This window comes from Alexandromys fortis, unplaced genomic scaffold (assembly GCF_014885135.2).
Source record: "Alexandromys fortis isolate MF-2015 unplaced genomic scaffold, M_Fortis_MF-2015_v1.1 scaffold_224, whole genome shotgun sequence".
NCBI lineage: Eukaryota > Metazoa > Chordata > Mammalia > Rodentia > Cricetidae > Alexandromys > Alexandromys fortis.
The window spans coordinates 715942-738673 of NW_026068104.1; the positions used below are offsets into that span (position 1 = coordinate 715942).

Here is a 22732-nt window from a genome sequence, read left to right on the forward strand (position 1 = left end):
GCCACCACCGTTTTGTAGTCCTGGTGCTAAGGATGAAACGCAAGGCCTTGTGCATGGTAAGTAAGCACTTTAAACGAGAGTTCATAGACCCAGTGCGGAAATTTTAAATGGTATTTCTCTGTAAGCTAGGTGGTGACACGTACAGGTATAGTTAGTTGATGGGGACTCCAAAAAAACCAAGTGAGACCAAGTGACACAAATCTTTTCCCTTCAGTTCTTTCTCACTAAGGTCCCAATTATTCTTCACACAACATATATTTATTCAGAAAAATTGCAATAAATTATAATAAAAAAGATGACACAAAATACAGACTCCCACTAGCAGCTTTGCTTAGTGACTGAGACATTTTGTGAAATATAACAAAGAACTTCAGATTAAGAATCAGAAAGCAGTGAAAGAACTAATGTAATAGCATCCAATAGATTTGAATCATTTCTTCCCAAAGACACGAGGTGCTGAGTTTCTCCCTACCAATTGGATATGAAATCCTTAGTTTGGAAGATCTATGAAATAGAACCTTAGAGGAATTAGGGATTCCTCTCTACCAGTTGGATATAAAATCCTTAATTCAGAGGAACTATGAGGTTGAGGTTCTGGAGAGGCAGGGTAGGGAAGCGAGTTTCTTCCATCTGATCTGTTTTGTATCCCCTACCTGGAGATTGTCTAAAAGCCTCAACCGTATATACATCCTAGGCCAAGCTGGACAAAAGGTGGAGGCAGTGAAGCAACTTGGTGCTTTGGCCTGAGGAAGGAAGGACATTACATGCATGCTCCACAGAGCCCCTACTAACCATATTCTTGGTCACCCAAAGACCCAAGGTTGGCAAAATATTACAAAATGGGCACAGGAGAGGCATTTCCCTGTGGACCACCTTGCCTTGCCCCAGCTCCTATCATCTGCTTTTTTAGGTGATTACTTTCTGGCCTAATAGATACAACAAAACTCCTAGTTCCGAGTCTTCCACTAACCAACTATTGACCCAGGTAAGATCTTCAGTTTGCTGGCAAAAATACTTTGAGTTCTTTTTCTCAACTCCCATTTGGGGAAGGGCTTAAGCGGTCTACTGCAGGATACACACCTTTTGTTCTCCAAAGAGCTCAATTTTGAGGAGACTAGAGAACTGGAAAACCACTGGATGTTGGATGTTTCCCTGGCCCTCTCCTCGGATGCTACAAGAGTCATGGAATCAGCACCCAAGATTATACAGACAGTCTTCTACAAGCTCGGTATGCCCAATGGTAAGAGGCAAGAATGAGATAACTTGCATTGGTTTTGATGAAAGAGAACCAAGCAAGCCAATTTTACCAGGCGGTTTGGAGTTAGTAGCTGGTGGTGGCTTGTTTGCCAGCCAATATTAGTTCTTAAAAAAAAAGTCTGTCCACACCACAATGCTTGAATAAAATGAAAAGCCCAGAGTTGTTTTAGGTGGGAGAGGTAAAGTGTGTGGCTGGTCCCACTGACCAGCCTCTCTTACACAGCATTGGATATAGTGACTAGGCACCAAGGGCAGGCTTTTGATCCTTGATGTGAAGGAGTCAGATAAGGAACCCAGAGTCAGCCCTGCTGAGAGAGGGCAATGTATTCCCTTGATATGTCAGAAGATAGGAGAAAGGGTTCTGAGGGTTACCCTCAATAAGTCTAGGGGAGGAAGAAAGGTCCATGGGGCCTCACTTGAGGTACACGGACTCCTTGTTTGACTGTGATGCAAACATTATTCTGGAAGTGGGTTTCTAGTGGAAGATGGGTTCCCAAACATCCAGGATTACGTATGCCTTATGTCAAGTTTCGATACTAATCAGCAAAGGGAAGTAGGAAGCAGGACCTGTCAAGCATGGACAGTTTCACTCCTCAAGTACTCACAGGGCTTTCCTCGCTCGTGTAATTTTCTCACATCAGTGGGATGCCATCTCCATGGTCCATAAAACTATGTAACTAAACATGACCCAAGACAAGGGAATATGGTTCCACCAAGTGTGGATCCACGAGAAGGCCAAAGGTACAGTGACACATAGACATCCTTGTAGTAGAAATGCACCAGTGTATGTACCAATCACATGTAGACAGTGAACTTCATGGTTGAGGACACCCATGGAGTCACTAGTCTCATCTAGGTGTCCTTCAGAGTGCAAAGTAGTGACACGGGGAGACAGTGGGTCCAAAGTGCGTTATGAGACAAGTCTGAGTTATAGCAAGTAGTGCTTGTTGGCCTAGAATGTATGCCTCACAATCTAGGCCTTGGGGCATTAAAGATAATCATGATGCCTGGGAAACAGGGCAGGAGACACACCCCTAGGTAAAGGAGTATAAATACAGACCTCTTTGCTTTACAAAGAGTAAACACAAAACACCAAAATATGGTAACTTTGGCTTGGCAATATATGTCTAAAAGGATTTCTTTGTGTAGGATATGGTGAGGAGGGGTGAAGAAACGCTTTCCTTTGTACTATTACCAGAACTTAAGATCCTACAGTAGACCCTTTTGGTGTCATGACTCTTCAAATCATTCTGAAATACGTGGAGCCCAAGATCTTCCTCCTCTAGAATCTCACATAGGAAAAGACTTAGTCTTCCTCACTCCCGAGCAGGAAGACCAGAAGGAACTGGATGGCACGCTGGCGGTCACTTGGGGTCTGTCTTGCCATGAGGTTTGGTGGAGGCCTTAGGAGAAGGCTTGTGAAGAGAGTAGCTGGAGGGTAGGAGAAAGAAAAGGGGAAACCCACTGTCAGACTTGACCTAAGCAAAACCTGAAGGTTCAAGGTGCAGGGAACAAGAACAGTAAGAGGGAAGTGACTGCCCCGTTCCCAAACATCAAATACGGTAGAGATTACGCATGATGCTCCCAGATGATTCTTGGCTGTTGAAGGAGGAGCGGCGGGGCTGCGTCCCCGGCACCAGGCCGCCCGCATGGCTAGGTTATGCCCTGAAATAATTACATGGAAACTGTATTCTTTTAAACACTGCCTGGCCCGTTATCTGTAGCCTCTTACTGGCTAGCTCTTACATATTAATCTAACCCATTTCTAATAATCTGTGTAGCCCACGAGGTGGCTTACCAGGGAGGATCTTAACCTGTGTCTGCCTGGAGTGGGAGAATCATGGCGACTCCTGACTCAGCTTCTTTTTCCCAGCATCCTGTTCTGTTTTCTCCGCCTACCTAAGGGTTGGCCTATCAAATGGGCCTAGGCAGTTTTATTAGTAAGAAATCACTCCCTCATCACTTGGCAAACACTAGCACAGACTTGCTCATGTAGTCCCCTTACCGATCATGTTGGCACTGACGTTGTTGTAGTCAGAGAATTTTAAGAGCTCGCGAAGGAATGCCATCAAGTAGCGGAAAACATTTCTATGACATCTTGGAAGCTGGGAAATGACCTGTTTGTTAAAGAGGAGCGTGGAGTGAAGTAAATAGCTTAAGGGGCATAAGCATTTAGAGCTGCCATAAGAACAATTTGGAATCTAACTCTTCACGGCCCCATTTGCCTGTCACTACCCTCCATTACTTACTCATGACCAGTAGTAGATTTATTACCTGACAAATTAGAACTCTGAAGTGGGTATGGTTTGGTTTCTCTCTATTTAATGGCCAGGTCATGCACTCACATCAGATTCCCATTCGCACAGTGCCTCACCAGAAGGTAAGTGTTCATCTGTTCCTTTTCTCTTTTTCCCCCAACAGCAAAGGAATCTGTCAACCTAAGTGTTTTTTCTCTACAATCTTACTTGGCAAGGATGGGTCCCTCCTACCAGCACTCATTGAAGTGATTCATAGCTGGTCTCAGCCATTGTGGACCAAAATATTCTCAAGATGAAAAACACACCAAGAAGGAAAGAAGGGGAAGGAAGGAAAGGGAGAAGAGGAAAAAGAAAGGCTCCCAATTGCTACGAACTTTTCCTGGTAATGACAGCTAGAACTGCCCTTACAATAATTTGCCAAACAACCCTTGGGTTCAAGTAACCACCCCACTAAGTTTTTCTGTTAACAGAAATACGTCAACTAGAAAAAATTCCAATATAATAGAAAATGCTAGTACCTAAATTCAAGGGTTTCAACTTCCTTCATTTATAGTGTGTGTCAGGGGCAAGGCGTTTGCACAGATCAGAGAATAACTAATGGGAATTGGTTCTTTGCTATCATTACTCTTGGTTCTGGGGATCAAACTTAGGTCACCAGGCTTTGTGGCAAGCACCTTGACCCATCAAACAATCTCACTGGCTCTCCCAGTCTTTTTTTTTTTTTTTTTGGCTTTTCAAGACAGAGTTTCTCTGTGTAGCCCTGGCTTTCCTGGAACTGGCTTTGTAGACCAGGCTGGTCTTGAAGTCACTGATATCTGCCCGCTTCTGCCTCCTGAATGCTGGGATTAAAGGCGTGTGCCATTGTGCCTGGCTCAAGGGTCTTAACTTTTAATGATGGTATCCTGTCATGAAGAACAGATGCAGGCCCGTTCTATCATATAGCTTTGTAAAACTGAAGACTCCTCTATGGGAAAACCTGCACTGGGCATATCCCCAGAGCAGCAGAACTCACCTGTCTGCAGATCCGAGGATCATGAGCAGAGTCAAGACATCGCTGATACAGCTCATAACAGATGACCGGCTCTGGTAGCGCTTCCAGGAAAATAAGTAGCGCCTCAGCCACAGAGTGGTTACTGCCAGCTGAATTACCATAGTCAAGGGTAGAGGGACCCAGAGAAAAGCAAGACAGACATGTGACTGGCTCTCTTCCTTAAGTCTCTAAGAGGGATGATTTTTCTCTTCTCTTTTAGGACATACTGCTCCTGACTGGAGTTTGATAATGGTCCAGGTATTTTGCAGCCAAGTAGGTAGAGAATTACCCAAAGCCCCTTGGGAGGCCCTTCACTAAACTAGAGACTCAGGGAGCACAGCCTGCACAATGATAGGGCGCAGTGGATGGGATATAAACTGGATGTCAGTGTTTTTCTTCTTCTTCTTCTTCCCGCCCTATGCTAGCACTTGAATGGGAAGGCTAGCAGGAATGGCCAGCTGGCTGAAGGAGAGCAGTATTGGTGCTGTGGATCCCCCGTCCCATGCTCCTTGTTGTCCACCCCTCGATTCCTCTTAGGCCACACAGAGAGACTAACAGATCTCGACAGGTCTTGAGAAAATAACAAGATAGTCAATGACTATCTTGTAATAAGACAATGACAAAAGTCGATATAGAAACACAAAATCGCAGGCGGGAAAAGACTTTGGCCACGTATCCGTCCAGCGTCCCGAGCCTTGGGCAGAAAGGATACGGATTGTCTCAGGAATGCTGGTATCCAGACAATCAATGATCTGCTGTAACTCCTCCTGCATCCCAGGGGTTTGGAACAGGTCCTCCTACCAAAGAAGTCAGAATGAAGGGACCTAGGCAAGCTCTCCAGCCACTTAAGTTCTGAAGCTTGCCCAGGAACTGGGAGAAGCAGCAGGAAGCAATGTGAAGGGGGCACAAGCATTAACGGGTAGGGAAGGAGGTATGGATGGAACATCGTCTTCCTTTAGTGTTGCTGTAATCCACGTCAACGTTTATTTCAAGCAAGAAAGTGACCTGTCCACAAATGACATGTCAGCCTCTACCTGATAGGGCAAGGGACTAGATGGCCAGATCAGGAAGCCAGACAGTCCACTGAGGCTCTGGAAAACAAGGCAGAGTGGACCCTGCATAATCACAGCCATATCAAATATGGACAGAATTGGATGCCAGGAAAGGAGGAAATGGCACATTCACGACAAAACTTGGTTTCCAAGTTATATTGGTCTCAGTAGGTCTGAGAAACATTACCTTCAATTTGGTCAAAGAAAGTTCTTTCTTTTAGGGAATGAGTTGGGCATGGCTAGTGTTTCAGTATAGGATTTAAAAGAAAACTCAGTGCTATGTGAAGGAAATGGGTGTGAAGTTTGTTTTCATTTTAAAATTCGCACTTGGCTACAGGGCAGCTAAAAACAGGCATTGGACTGGGGCACTCAGTCGTTCAGGGCAAAGTGCATACACAAGCCTTGGGCATTCTCAGTTCTGGCCATGGCTCTGCCATCAGACTCAGAGTGTGGTCTCAGGTGCCTTCTCAGCTTGTATGCTTTAGAGGTCCGACAGCACAGCCGCATGGAGGTTGCTTGGATGGGTGAAATGTACTACATTGATGTGAAGCACTGGAATTTCCCACAGGATTCATACACACTGTATAGTTTCATAGAAGGGTTTCTCACACTTACCTGGTGACGGGCATATCTGAATAAGTGGTCTACTAGAAGCCAGATCTCCTTGGGGACCTGAAGGGGTCTCTCACTAGCACCTTCCTCCAAGGGGACCATCTGGAGAAGGGATTTCTCCTAACAGATGAAAAGGGATGAAAGTCAAAGGGGTCTCAGAATAAAGAGATATATCTCTTTCAAAATCTGCACAAGTAAGCACAGTGTGATCTTTGTCTCTTATGCTTGTGCATTTTCTTCTCAGACGGGACATCCATGCTCGGGAGACACTCAGTAGTGATTCTGGTACTTAACCAATCGCCTTCCAAAGTGCTTCATTCAATCAGCAAGCATTTCATTTGTACTTGGGGTGTGCATCCTCTGGATGCATTCCATACTCTGAAGTGAGACCCAGCACGACAAGAATATAATACAGTCACAGTGGAATCTACACATGACCAGTAGCTGGACCTTGAAATCACAGTTGTTCGTATGGCACCCCAAAAGGCAATGTTTACACTTAGGTTTCCGTTTATTCTACACGAACTGTCCCTTGAAGTCTCACCACAAATACTCCTGGGAGTTGTATTGTTTCTTTAACTGATTGACTTGGTTCTGAGAAATTAAAGATAATTCTGCTCATTAGATGCACAAATATGGATTCTTCAGGCTTGATCCAAGTTTCTAATCATAAGGTCCAAAATCCAAAAGTAATAACCTGAAATATAGCAACCGAGGAGCTAGAATACCGTGAAAACTTCCAGAAATTTAATTTATGTTAATAGCTCAGAAAGATTTCTAGGGGCTATTATTTGTTTTACCTAGTTTTCTATTGGTAGAGTCTTCTGAAATATAGAAGACAAAAATCCAGAAGTGACATATATCAGACCAATAACTAAATTCAAAGGGCAAAATAAACTCAATTATCTCCCAACACTCAAAAATAAATGTTAATTTAGCTTACATTTATAGATTCAAATAGAAAGCATATGAAAAACATATTCAAACTAGGCTAAAAGGCATCTGAAGGCAGCCTTCAGAAGAACCCCAGTGGAGAAAGCCATGCTCGGCTTTTAGCATCTTCTTCCTTTTGTTAACTCTAAGTCATGCATTATATATTGTCAGTTTTCAGCTTGTTTTCTGACACTGTACTATATATATAACCTCCAGTCATATAGCTTTAAGGGAAATATAAAAAAACTATCACTATGCTCACAGGGACCACATATACTACAGCAGCACCCAGGTATTTTCTTAACAGGGTGCTCTTTAATAAGCACCAATGACCTTTCAGGGAAGAGAAGGGAGCAGGGATTGTTAGCTACCGTCACATTTCCTTCCTCTCTTTCCCTGGGATGCTATGTCTTGATATTCATACTTTATGTGGTTGCTATAACTCCTATTGGCAACTCGCCCACTAACTTCATTCTAGTTCTATGTATTACATGCAGGTATCCACCTGCTATTGGAGCCCAAACATTTCACAATGCATGCTACTAACTTTGTGAATCAATCAGGACACATGTGCAGACTCTTTAGCAGATGTGTCCCAACTTAACAAGTATAAATTATTCATCATTGACTCACATATTTTCGAAGAAAAATCTGACATCTAACTAAAGGTTATTCCTGTCCTGAGGCATTAAGACAACACAAGGCACAGTCTAACTGTATAGACAGAACATGGACTGCCCTTAACAGAGAAGAGCTAAGAAGCAAAGATATCTCAAGCCTTAGTGGTTTAAAAGGTTAATAAAATGTCAGTAGGTTATATACAGCATCTACTATCCACTTCCAAATTCACGTGTGATAATAGGAAATGTTACACTTGTAGCTCTGAGGCCTAGAAAAGGATACAATAAGAAAATGGGGCATGAATAGTTACAAAAATGTTCTGCACATTATTGTGAACTTTGATGTTCCAAGAGGAACCAAGACACTCTGCTTCTTTCAACAAGACCCCCTATTTGCCTTCTTAGCCTATACTTAGTGCTAGTGGTTAAAGAATCTCCACCTTCACAATGCATTCAATTCCACCCAGTGGAGAAGTCCCTCAAACACTCTATGAGCATGTTGTGGAATGTGGAGCTCCTGCCCATGTTTGGCAGCCGTGAGGGGAGCCTGGCATCTCCAGTTGATGATGGAAGAGGCTGCGAGGCACTGCAGAAGGGGCATGCCACTAGACAGTTAGGAAACAGCACCCACACCTGGCACTCTGGTGCTCAGAGGCAGTGGGACCTTTTAATAGCCTTTTCTACTTTTCTGGACCTTGGGCCATGTCTGCTAGAACATAGAAAATCTTTCTTTGGCTAAAGACAGATGGCTAGATTAGATGATTTAGGATTTAGCTCCACAATTCTACTCTATGCTCTATTTCTTGACTGTATCTGGGTAGTCTCTGAGAGTAATTAACCATTATTACCAAGAACTCCCAAATCACTCCTCTGTTGTGCGTGTGGTCCATGTGTATGCCTGGGTATATGTGTATGTAGGCCAGAGGTTCACACCACTTGTCTTGCTCAGTCTGTTACCATCCTATTTTTTTTTTTTTTTTGAGACGGGTTCTCTCACTGAACATGGAGCTCACAGATGCTATTAGACAGGCTGGCTAGTGAGCGTCAGGGACCTACCTGGTATCTGTTCCCTAGCATGGGCATCACAGGTGTGTGCTGCTGTACCTAGCTCTTCTGTTTATACAGGTGTTGGAAGGCTGAACTTGGGCCCTCACGGTTGCCTAACGACAAGTATTTTATTGACAGGGCTATCTCCCCAGCTTCCAAATCACTATTATTGCTACAGGAATAACATTTGTTGGTGTTACTATTATTGGAAGCAGGGGCAGCTAAACAGTACCCTCCAACTCATGAGTTTTCAGATAAGATATTTCAGAGACAAATCTGGAAATCTGGGCTAGAGATGTAGCTTCATGGTCCAGCACTTGTCTGGAAATTAAGAAATGCAAGTGCAGCTGGGGTAGAGCTCAATGGTGGTACACTTGTGTAGCATATGTAAAGCACTAGGTGCCTAGAGCGTAGCTCAGTTCAATGCTTATCTACCATCTACTTATAAGGCCCAAATTTGAGTCTCAGGACTGCATAAAACCAGGAGTGCTATAATCCCAGCACTGGGGAGGTGGAGGCAGGAGGATCAAACAGCAAGGTCACTGTTGCTACATGATGAGCTTGAGGCTAGCCTGTAATACATGAGAGCCCGTCTCAATAAAATCTATATCTTGAGTTTTATTCCTTTTATAAACAGTATCAACAACTTGTCAGATGGATAAATATCATTCCTGAATTTTGAGCATACTTCAAGACACGTGGTGGGACATCAGGGCTTATTAGGGAATTCTCACCAAGTCAGAGGCCTCTGATATGAGAGTGCTTAGGGGCAAGTTCCAGGGACCACAGTTTGGTGTTAATCAAGCCCAAGGAAGCCTTCATTACCACCAATGAATTGAATTACCTTTTCTAGGAAGCTGTCTTCTTCCTGAGAGCAGAGCAGGAGAAAAGTCATTGGCAGATAGACAATGATTAGACTTAATTCACAGCATTAGAAACAGCTCAGTATTAGATCTTGCTAGCTTGCTAGACATGGGCTTCTAAAAGCGCTGAACCCTTCAAATGACAAGCACTGAAAATAGAACACGTTTTCCACATGCAAAGTTCTTTGTCATGCATAGTATATTATTATACAGTTCCCTGGGATGATCATTCAAAAACCACAAGCCTTGACTTTTCTGACCCCGGGAAGCTGCCTCAGAGTCGAGTCAAGCCTGGTGCTGCGGCTTCCTGTTCATCTGTTGTCATGTGCAGTTCTTACCTCATCCTAATGCTGGTCTGAGAGCAGACACGCAGAAGCAGGTGATGAGCTACTCCTTTCTATTGTTCTTCTCATCTCATCTAGTGCCTGGACTCTCCAAGAGGTTTTACCTTCTCTGGTACCCACCCACCTCCTCAAAGGCCTATAGACTCCCCAGATTTGAAGGGCCTACTAAGATGTACATGGATCTTATCTCAGAGCTTTGTGGATCAGAGTATCCATCAGTTCCTCGATTTTCCTAGTGGACATAAAAGACAAGAAGCAGAGGGAACAGCACCTTTTCTCTTCCTTGTTATTTCTGCACTCACTACAACCCAATGGAAGCGAGAGCAGCAGCAATGATCACCACCACTTAAGGAATATCTACCAGGTACCAGCAGCCATGCCAAGGGTTTATATATGATGTCACTTTATCTGCACATCATTATGAAACATTATTCCTGTTTTACAGATGAAGAAACTGAGGCTTTGAGAGGTTAAATTATTTGCCCAAGGTCACACACAGGTAATAAGCGACAGAGTCAAGATTGGAACCCAGGTCTGACTAACCCCATTCATTATCACCGTACTCAGGTAGACAATTCAGAAAGGACAACACAAGCACTTCTCAGATAGAGAGGCAGGGGAAACGTGTGGGAATATTTCTAGAATCAGCTAAGAACAGTGATAAATGCTATTCGCAAGGCAGCAAGGTTAATGCAAAGAGTATCAGCCCAGATGTGAGACAGGCCTTGGTACAAATCTTCCTTCTGCCTCCTACTGATTGCTCAGGCAATTTACCACACTCTTGTCTCAGCGCTTTCATCTCTGAAGCAGGTAAAGTATTTTCTACATAAGGATAGTAAAGCAGTTTAAAGTTAGGAGGAAATGGGGTACACTGCCCCAGAAACTCTCAACTGGATTTTTCCTGATCCCATTGTAGACCACGGAGAAAATCAAGGCTAAATCACATCTCAGGTCTGGTGGGTGTAAGGAGAAATCTAAGCCTTGTTGTCAGAGAAGCAAAGGTGTCTGGAGCGGGAGTGAGCATTTATTTCCTGGAGAATGCAAGTGATAATCCTGAACCTATTATCCTGAGTTGTTAATATGGCAATTAGGGGTCTTAATATTGTTAGATACTTTTGAATTTAACATGCTTTTCTGCATTTACCTAAACTTTTAAATACCAAGTGGAATAAAGTAGTCAGAGTCCTAATAATAGTACTTATAAGGTCCATATTGTTCTATCATTATGATATTTCTAAATGTGAAGTTGATTCTCAGTGTCAGCCATCCAACTTAACAAAAGTTTGTACTCTAATATTAAGTTTAGAAACACTCGTTCATAAATCTGACAAGCAAATCTGACGTGACACACGATATACCAAGCAAAATGAAGCAAGGATTTTGTGTCATTGTAGGCCCTGAAAGTAGTTCCCTTTGAGTGGTGAGCATCTATCAGTATAAAGGGCTATGCGAAATACCTTCTAAGGAGGACAGTGACAAGTAAGAACACAGAGAAGAGAAAGATGTGGTTGGTCCCTGCTTTCCAATTCTGACCAGTCCTCCTTAGTCTCATAATTTACAACTAATATTCTTATAACTCATATGTACAAGTTCCCAATACATGGCCACTTGTTCTTTAAAAAAAAAAAAAAAACCCAGGATTTTTTTTTTTTTTTTGCCAGCTGGTGTTAGGACCCAGAGCTGTGTACATGCTGTAGAAACTTTCTCCTATTGAGCCACATCTAAGCCCTTAAGTCACAGGATTTGGATGAAGGGAACTAATGTGGAAGTAAGCCAGGCCCAGTGGTGTAGGCCTGTTATGACGGTTACTAAAGAAGTTCATATGGACACAGGAGTTCAGGGCCAGTCTGGAAAACATAGCAAGATCCATGCTTTAAGAAAAGGTGGAAGAGGCAGAAAGAAACAAATGCACAGAAAAGTTAAATGGCAAGATAACTAAGAAGAACTTATTCATCTTGTTTGTAGGGAGCATAACCTAACTAGACAATGTTGAAAAAAATGTCAAAAACCAATAGGTGATACTGAATGACAGCTTAACGAATCTGGATTATCTCGAACAGGCATGTGGGAGCCACTCACTACCTTTGGGCAAGGAAAACCATTGCCCCCAGCGGGAGTAGTATCACAGAACGTTCAGTCTGGTAGACCTGAATGGGAAAACATGAAGTGCAGGAACAAAAGGAAACATTAAATGACTATTAGCATAGGCCAAGAGGGAGAAAAGAAACACCTTAAAACTAACAGGGGGGCAGGCAGTGGTGGTGGACACCTTCAGTCCCAGCACTTGGGAGGTAGAGGCAGGTGAACCTCTGTGAGTTTGAGGCCAACTTGGTCTACAGAGAGAGTTCCAGGACAGGCAAGGCTACACAGAGAAACTCTGTCTCAAAAAGCCAAACCAAACCAACCAACCAACCAACCAACCAACCAAACAAACAAACAAACAAATAAACAAAAACTAATACGGGGGCCCATGAAAGAGCTCAGCACACAATGGTATTTTCCACTAAGCTTGATGACTTAAATCTCTGGAACTCACACGAGAGAAGAAAAGAAAGCAGCTCCACAACACTGTCCTCTGACCTCTACAAGTGTGCCTTGGAGTGAAAACACAAGCTAAATCAGTCAGTGAGTCAACTTATTTACTAATAAGGGGTCTAGGAGAAGGCTCACTTGATGGAGGTGCAACTATACTGGATCCTACAAGCCAGGAGAGAACCAGTTCCCAAGAGCTGTCCTGATCAACACACATGTGCTGTGGCACATGCATGTCTGTCTAAGTACACGTATGTATACACACACACACACAGAGAGACAGAGAGAGACAGAGAGAGAAATTTATTTTAAAAAACTAGAATGGAAAAAATATATTTTAAAATAGTGGGCAGGCGGGGGCTGGAGAGATGGCTCAGTGGTTAAGAGTACTGACTGCTCTTCCAGAGGACCCGGGTTCAATTCCCAGCACCCACATGGCAGCTCACAACTGTCTGAAGATCCAGTTGTAAGGGATCTAACACCTTCATACCTATGCACATAAAATAAAGTTAAATAAACCATAAAATATTTAAAAAAAATAGTGGGCAGGCAGTGTTTCTTAGTGATAGAACGATTATCTGGCATGAACACCACAATACCACAAACATGAGGAATGGATAAAAGAATAAAACTGATTGAGAAAATGCAACTGGAGAGGCAGCAAATTTACATGAAAAGTTGATTTCTGTGGTGGCTAGGATGGTGGCTCAGTGGTTAGAGCATCTGCTATATAAGTGTGATGGAGTTTGGCCCCCCAGAACCCACTCAAATGCCAGGTGGGTGTGGTGGCCCACCTGTAATCCTAGCCTTGGGGAGATGTGAGATCTTCAGAAGCTGGCTACAAAGACTAGCTAAATCATTGAGATCTGGGTTTGACTGAGAAACTTTGCCTCCACAAATAAGGTGTGAGACAGATGGAGAATGATCCCCAACATCAAGCTAGGGGCTTCACATGCATGAGCACACACATGCACACACCTGAATATGCATATACACAGTGCACATCACACACACTTGAAAGTGTGGAAAGGAAAATAGATAGTGAGTTTACTTCTCTGGGTGTAGGCATAAAGACAACAAATGTAAATTACACTTAATCCAACACTAGCCTGAATTTTGAAACTAGAAACATCAGTAAACCTCCACTAATAAAAGGTCACGCATTCTGTAGTTCAGTGGACTTGAAAGGGCACAAATATTCTCTTTGGTAAAGGCTCTGTTGATCTCATTCTGAACAGGAGTCCACTTCAGGATTTGTTTCCCTGGGGTGACATGACCCGTAACCAATGCAATGCAAATCATTCCTAAGTCCAACATTTACCCTAAGAAGAACGTTCTCGGTAGTGAATGTAGCTAAAACAATATAAAAGAGGGTTTTTGTTTTTGTTTTTGTTTTTTTTTTTTTTCAAACTGAAGATTCAGACTGACAGTACTGGGGATTGAATCCAGGGCCTGTGGAATGTTAGGAAAGTATTGCATCTCCACTAAGCCGCACCTCCAGCTCCCTCACCCCCTTTTAACTCCTTACGTGGAGACAAGGCCTGTTAAATTTCTCAAGCTAGCCTAGATCTTGTGATCCTCCTGTCTCCAGTCTTCCAAGCTGTGTGCCACCAGGCTCAACTAGAAGGTTCCAATTTAAGAATAACTAAATGGAAACTGAAGTTCTCAGAAGAAATAGTTCATATGAAATATATAGAAGAAACCAGTCATACAAGTAACAGGACAAGAAAGGAGCAATTAGATCAGCAAGATAAAGCAAACCCAGGGTGAAGAGAATACAGGTCCTGAACAAATCACCAAGCTCCTATCTCAGACTTTATATTCTTCTCCTCACTGGTATGTTCTCCACCCATCTTTCATCTTTTTCGTGTCTGTACTTGCAACCAAAACCCTTAACTAGTTCTGGCACATCAAGCCTGGCCTTCTTTCCATTAGCTCATTCTATATGCAATACCAAAAGGTTCCTTCCAATATGTCAATTTTCAACCTTGTACTAGCCCTCAAAGTCTCCTAAAGAAGTTTCGAGATAATCTCTGGCTCAAGCATAAGTGCATCTCTTGATTTTGGGACCATTGCCTACCCCTGTTCTACAGAACCAGTATCATAATCTGACCCTTCACCCTCCAGGGAAGTCTTAGTATTTCCCACTCATGGTCACTTTTCTCTTACTTTGCATCCTTTATTCAAGGTGCTCCTTACTTCTAGAACAGTCTATTCAGCCTATACCTAAATACATGTTTGCTTCTTTTTTTTAATATATTCCCTTCAGCAACTAGGCTATGGGGTACCTTTTCACAGACAGGGTTTTTTTTTTTATTTATTTAATCTGCATTGGTGTTTTTACCTGCATGTATGTGTGAGGTTGTTAGGCTTAGAGTTACAGACAGTTGTGAGCCGCCATGTCGGTGCTGGGAATTGAACCGGGGTCCTCTGGCTGAGGAGGCAGTGCTCTAACCTCTGAGCCATCTCTCCAGCCCCCATATGTTTGTTTCTTAAGTGCTCTGATTTGAGTGGAAATATGTCTGTGGTCAACTTCAAATCACTTTTCTAATCTAAGTTATTCATATGTACTGAACATATTTCTAGATCATGTTAATGTTACAAGCATCAAATATCCATTAAGACAAAAATAAGCCGATTCTGAGATTGATTTTGCAGAGATTTCCTGGTGAATCGATAAGCTTTTATAGCACACAAGGGCTTGAGCAACTGTGTAGAAAAGGAATCTACAGTGAATACAAATTACAACCTCCATAACATTCACTTTACATCATTTCCCAAAGTGTCGACTTACGCAGAGTGAACAGTAGCCAGTATGGACCACTAATGTTCAAATTATCTCCAACAAAACTTTCTACTAACCATGACTTAGGATTTAGCTATATTTTGCATGCAAGATACTTTCATGACCACTAAATTACAGAAACTCACATAATCTCCATACTACTTTACAGCCAGCATGTAATAAATATTGATGATTATTTGCAGGTTAACATGTTAGTTAATAAATTAGAAAAATGGATCTTTGTTTTGAGAAAGAATAAAAACAATTACAACAGCAAATAATTCTCATCTGTTTCCTCTTTACTTAATCCCACCTATCCTAGGAGTTGTAGAATCTCTAATACTGAATATGGTTAGAAGAATAAAGTAACATAAGTATCTCCCTGAAACAGTACATGGAAACAAATCACATGCGCTGAACTCATTTTTGGCTTCCCTGTGAATTTATAGCACACAATACAATACAGGAATGTAGCAGTATTAAGGGTACTGTCTCATGGGGTTTGAAATATCCCACTGGGTCCAGAAAAGCATGAGTGAACATGAGACCTAAAGAAGTATTTCAGAGTCAAAGTAGGCGGAAAGGCGTTCAGAGGGGGAAGTGGTGAGTTTAGATTCCTGTTTACTGCCTCACAAAGATGGAGAACGTCCTTATTGATGAGATACAGTAATTTAATAATACTGAAATGCAATAACCTGTGGAAAGAATGAGAGCCCTAAAGCCTACAAAATAAGAACTTTCACAAAGAACAAATGATGATCATGGATGTATAATTTAATAAAAAGTCATTATGTAATTACAAATGACTAAGGTTCTATTTCTTTAACCCTGAGTCAATAATGTCCTGAAAGAGCAAAGAGGGCCCCTTACAGAGATGCTGATTAATCTAATGATTTTGTCTACTTTCTACTTATGGATGTGGTCAAATTGCCTGATAATATCCTTTCTATACGGTAAGACCTTTTAAAGCTTGCTGAACCTCCTAGTCACTTCCAGAATATGAAAAAAATTATGGTCAGGTACTATAATGCTGCCACTGACTTTGATAAAATAAGCCATGGTCTAATTGATAGGAAAACAAGAGTAAAGAGAGGGTATACAAGGATAAGTTAAAAATACCAAAAAAGAAATGGCTAAATTTAGGAATTAAGAGACCATTGCCTGGACAACTAAACTAGACTCTTAAAAGGCAAGTGACAATAAAGAAAAAATAGAGACTTGCTCTACTATGAAGGGTATACATACACACATGCTATATACTACATGAAAGGTACTACAGAAGCCTTAGCATATATATGAATATATGCATATACACATATACATACACACATGCTATATACGACATGAAAGGCACTACAGAAATATTAGCATATATATGAATATATGTATATACACACACATACATATACATACACACATGCTATACTGCATGAACCGAGATTGCATTTTGGTTTTTAAAAAGCTATAAAAGAAATTGCTAGAATAATTGGAAAAAAATGAATATAAACTAGATGCTAGACGGTATTGTGGATTACTGTTAGCTTTCTGAAATGCAATAATAGTGTGTGCATGTAAAAGTTTGTCCTTTTTCTTAAGAGATACAGGCTGAAGTACTTAGTGTCAAGATGACATAGTGGCACTTAATTTTAAATGCTACAGAAAAATATCTGTGTGTGTGTTTATAAATTGTGGGAGTTCACGGTATTATTCTGTTTTTTTCTTACACATTTGACATTTTTCATAAATTGAAGGATCGGGGCTAGAGAGATAACTCAGCAGTTAAGAGCACTGGTTTCTCTTGCAGAGAACCTCAGATTGGTTCCTATTACCCAGACAGACGCTCACAATGACATAGTTCCAGAGGAATCGACACCCTTTCCTAACCTCTGTTGGTAGGCATGGAATGCATATGGTTCACGGGGACACACACACACACACACACACACACACACAGAGGCAAAAGCAGGAACAAAGAAAGCTAGGAAATAGGGTTTGGGATGAAGTAGAAAAAATCATGCAGAATCTATTCTAACAGGTGAAATGCAAAATTTGAAAACTAAGACTATGGTGGCAGGCCTCATGCTGAACAGGAGATGGCCAACACAAAATGAACCCATCCATTCTGGTAAGCATTTTGTCTCATCTTGCTTTGTTTGGGCATTTTTTTTTGTCCCACCTTTCTTTTGCAAGGCTTCCTATCTTTTGTTTTTATAGTTTTTGTTTGTACGCACATGTGCATGCATTTCTTGTGATTTTTTTTCCCTTTTAAAAGAATTCTAGTCTTTTGTCTTTTGTTTGCCTCTTTGCTTTCTAAAGTCAGAGAAGAAAGAGTGTGGAGTTGGTTGGGTGGGGTGGGAAGGCTCTGGGAGGAGCTGAGGGAGGGGACCTGTGATCAGACTATATTGTATAGTTTTTTTTTTTTGATACAAAAAAGGAATATGGTGGTAGAAGAAAAACAATTATGAGAAATACCAGACTGGCAGGATATGAATTTCTGTAGAAAACGGGTTTCTTTCAAACACAGGTAAAGCCTTCCATCATGAGAGCTCTATGGAAACAAATAGAATTCCAGTGCTGTAATTTGCTCTGAGTCACAGGTGCAACAATTCCATGGCAACAGCACAGATACAAGTCAGCAGGCTGCTGCTCCTCCTCTAACCTTTCCTGTGGGATGCTACAATCACTAGCTCTGCCCAGGCCTAAGCACCAATGTGATTTTATACACATGATAACATTTGGCTCTTTACTTCATTATATTTGATAAAAAAAAGCTAAGAATAAACCTGTAGTGCCAATCTGTACACACATCCAACAATAGTTTCATTTATCAGAAAAGTTTTTAATAGGATGAATTTGCTATTAAGTCATTTTTTTTTTACTGAAAATAATATACTTTCTCCTCTTAAGACTATAGATATTCTATAATAACTTGGTTTGGGAAAGGGGAGGAAATAATTCTCTTTTCCTTTTTTGAGTCACATTAAGTGAACAAGCCTCAGTGTGCATTATACCCATCTATGGACTGAGTTTGCATCTCAGTTGGCAGAGTGCCTGCCTAGCATGCATGAAGCCCTGGCTTTGATCCCCAACACTGCATAAACCAGGCTTGGGGCGTATACCTGTGATCCCACATTGGGGAGGTGGAGACAGGGAGATCAGAAGTTTAAAGTCATTCTTATTTGAAGAGGAAATTCAACTCCAGCCTCAGCTACCAAAGAAAAAAGCTTCTGGAATATTAGTAAAATGGAGACTCAGGCTCCATATCTAAAAATTCTGTTACCACTGGTGAATGGGGATAGGGACCTCTACATAGAGTAAGCACCCCTAAGACAATGATGCAGGTTCTGTAAGCTTTCCTAACAGCCTGTGTTCTCATCAGCAGCCAAGTTTGATTTGATATAATGTAGGGAGGGATACTGGAGAGGAAGTCAGACAATCTGGGCGGGAGATCTGTCACTAACTTAGTTGACTATGGGCAACTGAATGCGTCTGAACCTCAGTGTTCTTGCCAGCACAATGAGGATAATACCGCATGGTTCCCTTGCCACACCTCACATACATGCCAATTTATGTGAAAGAGTGTGATAAACCTAACAAGCATTACAGCTTTGAGAGAGCCTTTAATCATATTTTGGAAGTATACTACCTACTATAGTCACAACAAGAGTTAACAACAAATTAGCCTCTTCTTTTCCCTCTTAGGCTTAATTTAAGTAGTGCTAAGATAAAGTGACATTCTTCTGTATCATTTGTCAGTTCCCCTGACCCCAGAAGAAGAGAGAAGGCACAGAAATAATGGAGACAAAAACATGCGAATTAAATGTGAAGACAATTTATGTTTTAGAATGCTTCTCACCAAGTCTATGAGTTTGGTAACAGGAACTTCTCGGATTGGCCTTTTCATTCGACACAAAGCCTCTAAGGATGTACCAAAGCAACTCGGAAGGTAATTCCCACTGATGGTCAAGAAGTAATCTTTGCCTCGATCCAAGTGAAGGACGAGAATATCCTCAATCGTATCTTCACCAGAGTTCAGGATGGTTACAGAATCTTTGCTGACGTAGACATCAAGAGAAATGTCCACTGTCTCATCTGAAATGAAAGAGATGGTGCACTGTAGCCCAGAGCTTTCTGGTGGAAAAATCAGCTGTCCTCAAAAACAAGAACAAAACAACAATGGGGAAAGGATGGGACACACGAATATAAAGACAGCGAAGCGAGAGACAAGCGCTTAGAGAACTAGAAGTTAAGCCAAGGTGGTGGCAAGCAGAGGCAGTGGTAAAGGGGAAACTCACTTGGCTCCAAGTAGCCCTCAAAAGGTTCAGCTCGAAGCCATGGCTTGCAGTATTGGCTGTCATTAAGTTTAGGGATGAAAGAAAAATGGCAGGGAACCTGTCCATTGTTGCTGATCTGGAACTTCTCCTTTTGCAGCTGCCGAAACTTCACATTCTCAAACATAAACTGGGGAACAGACAGACACAACCATGCATCACTAGTAGGGGAAGTAAGTTGGATTATTCATAGACAATATGAATCAAGAGTAAGGTAATTATTAATCAGATGCATATCTACCACATGTATTCACAGACCGAGACGACTTCCTAGCATTGGTTTTCCTACATTATCTAGCTAACACCAGCAAAGAAGGTGCTAGGTAACTTTTGACCCTGTTCAAGGCTACTCTGATTCTTCCAGGGATCCTGAGATGAACACAATTGTGTCCAGGGTGCTTATTCTGTGACTAGGCTCTGTTCCCTCAAACATATGAACTGAGCACCAAATAAGAGTAACTAATATGAGGGCTTCCAAGCTGCTAGGTGCTGTTTTAAGAACTTTTCATGTATTAACTCATGTGATCCAGGAAAGGGAGCTGCATCTCTGTGGCTTCTTGTGCTCCTCTAGCTACCGAACTGCAAAGCTGACACCAGAACAGAGACAGTCTGACACCAGTGGAGATGTTATCCTTGATGCCCTTTGAAGTGACACGGTTTCCTCTGTGTTAACTAATAATGGAGAGTAGACAGGAAGCAGTCTAGTTTTGCTCACCTCTCTCCTGCTAAGTTCTAATGAAGGAAGGAAGTCATTTTCCATTCTGTCCATAATGCGCACGATATCTTCAAAGACCTTCCGATACCTTCGTTCATCCACAACCTTCACCTAACGGGAAAGAAGGAACCATTTTCAGCTCTACACACTCCTAGCTCATCTCCAGCGAAGAGTATCTAATAATTTCAAACTGGGCATTACGGAAACACCTTTGAGATAAACTGTAGTACAATCAACACCCTTCAAAGCTTTAATATCCTGCTTCATCTACAACCTTCACCTGAAAGGAAACAGATTTTTATTTAGTCTCATGTAATCTCAACTTCTCTAAGAAGTCCTAATAAATTCTAAAAGCCACTAAAATAAATTAATAAGCATTATAAAATCCACTTTATGGGAAAGATAAAGTCAAATGGCGAAATTTCTGGAAAAGTAAAATCTCTAAGATATCTGGGTATATGGTATATATTTTTCCTTGCTCCATTGTTAATTATCTGAGAGTGGAGAAAATGAGAACTTGTAATAAAAATGATTTCTTGCAGTGCTAAAGCACATCCACTGCTATTTTTAACAAGCAAAAATTGTGAAACTGTACAAAATAATGCTTGAAGCATTTAAGTCCATTAGTTGCTATGCCCGTTGACAGGAATCAGGTAATTGCTCAGATTACTAACAGGAAAGCTATGGTGTTAGGAAACGGAGCCAGTGACCATTTTAGAAAAGGGCCACCACAAAATGTCCTGGAGTAAAACCATGACAACAGACAAGTCATTTGCAGTAATGGGTCAAGAAAGTTTCTAGATGACACAGCATTTCCAGCTTCCTGACATAGCTGTATTTTTGTAAATATTAAAAGTTCAAACAAACTAATGTTACCACTTGGCATAAGTAATGTAACATCACTGTCATATTTGAGACATCAGTTTCCTTTTTACATAAAGTATAAAATCACAAAAATCCATCTTAAAAAGATTCATGTATACAGCAAAGTTCTGAGGCAGATGTGGGAAACAGGGGAACTAAATGGACTAGGGAGTTTTTTTTTTAAATACATTGCTGCCATAACTTAGAGAACTGAGGAACTGAGGGTTTATCACTTTAACCCCACAGTATGTAAAGCGTTAGGTTAAGTTAAATCTTAAATTCTTTAAAAAAAAATGTAACTTTTTCTTTCTTAAAAAATATTGTTTGAACTTTCAAGACCACAGAAGCAAGGGCTATTCTAAGAGTTGAGCAGTTCACATAACTGCCTCCCTGGCAAGATCTGGAATACTATGCAGATTCTTTCAGAAAGACGAGGTAAGCAACAGATTCCACCTGGTTGAGGTTTAAAAATCACAGGGGCCTGGGACTATTCTCACATTGTTGAGGTGAGGGGTTCATGGCTCCATCCTTTTTTCTTCTTACAAAGTTCTCTGGGCAATGAGCATTTTCCCTAAAATCTGAGTGCCATCACAGCAGATCACAGAACCCAGTGCAGGGTAGAACACTGTCTCAGAAAAGCTTCGTCTCAGACAGTCCATAGCAAGTCTTTAGAAACTGACAACAGAACACTTGACTCCTTTGCTAAAAGTCCCTGGGGCCTGTGGTGGTGCCCCAATGTGTAATATAGTTTTTAAAGTCTCTAATAATAGTTAGCCCAAGGTTCTAAAGTATGAAGTAGTTACTCAATAAAAGCAAACCTATTCTCTGTGGATTAGCACTACTTAATGGTGCATCTAGGATAACAGAGGGTGGTGGGAAGAATCTTACCATGGGATACATCCATTTCAGAAAAGGAAATCCCCAACAAATTAGGAATTCAGTATAAAAGGAAAATGAGCTAGATCTTAACAAAATTACCCAGAGAGATATACTATATATCACAAACAAAATTCAGATCAGCACATAGTATAAGACCATTTACAACACACACACATATACACAAAACTTTTAAGCAGAAAGACATATGCAGAAGTCTAGCATGGATATAAGACATTTCCACCATCACAGAAGGCACCAATGATGATACACGTCTAGGAAGACAAACACTCATACATGGTGTTTGCCTGGCTAGGAAGTAGGGATTTATGAAAAGTCTCAAGTGGGAGATGACAGTTACTAAAGAGTCTCAGCCTTTTGTGTAAATTCGGCTTAGGTCTCTATTTTAACAAAAAGACAAATTTTCTTCTCTGTGTGTGCATGCATGTGTGTGCATGTGGCACGCCACACATGTGGAGGTCAGAGGACTACTTTCAGAAGTTGTCTGATTCTCTCTTTCCACCGTGTGGATCCCAAAAATCAAAGTTGGGACATCAGGCTTGCTGACAGGTACCTTTACCCACTGAGACACCTTGCCAGCCCCACAAAGGGC

The 22732-nt window shown here is 41.5% G+C and overlaps 1 protein-coding gene across 2 annotated transcripts in view; it reads right to left on the bottom strand.

The window, feature by feature from the left end:
• Positions 1 to 236: 236 nt before the first annotated feature.
• The window catches only part of Ocrl (OCRL inositol polyphosphate-5-phosphatase), a 54993-nt gene continuing 32497 nt past the window's right edge, over positions 237 to 22732 (bottom strand). The window contains exons 15-23 of one of the 2 annotated variants that reach the window (XM_050123971.1): positions 20380 to 20490; positions 19629 to 19794; positions 19190 to 19425; positions 9654 to 9677; positions 6213 to 6329; positions 5258 to 5342; positions 4528 to 4655; positions 3263 to 3374; positions 237 to 2688 (exon numbers count right to left, since the gene is read on the bottom strand). In XM_050123971.1, the coding sequence (XP_049979928.1) occupies positions 2564 to 2688; positions 3263 to 3374; positions 4528 to 4655; positions 5258 to 5342; positions 6213 to 6329; positions 9654 to 9677; positions 19190 to 19425; positions 19629 to 19794; positions 20380 to 20490 (1104 nt within the window). In that variant the 3' untranslated portion in view covers positions 237 to 2563. The remainder of the gene's footprint in view (positions 2689 to 3262; positions 3375 to 4527; positions 4656 to 5257; positions 5343 to 6212; positions 6330 to 9653; positions 9678 to 19189; positions 19426 to 19628; positions 19795 to 20379; positions 20491 to 22732) is intronic. The other variant, XM_050123972.1, reaches the window with a different exon arrangement.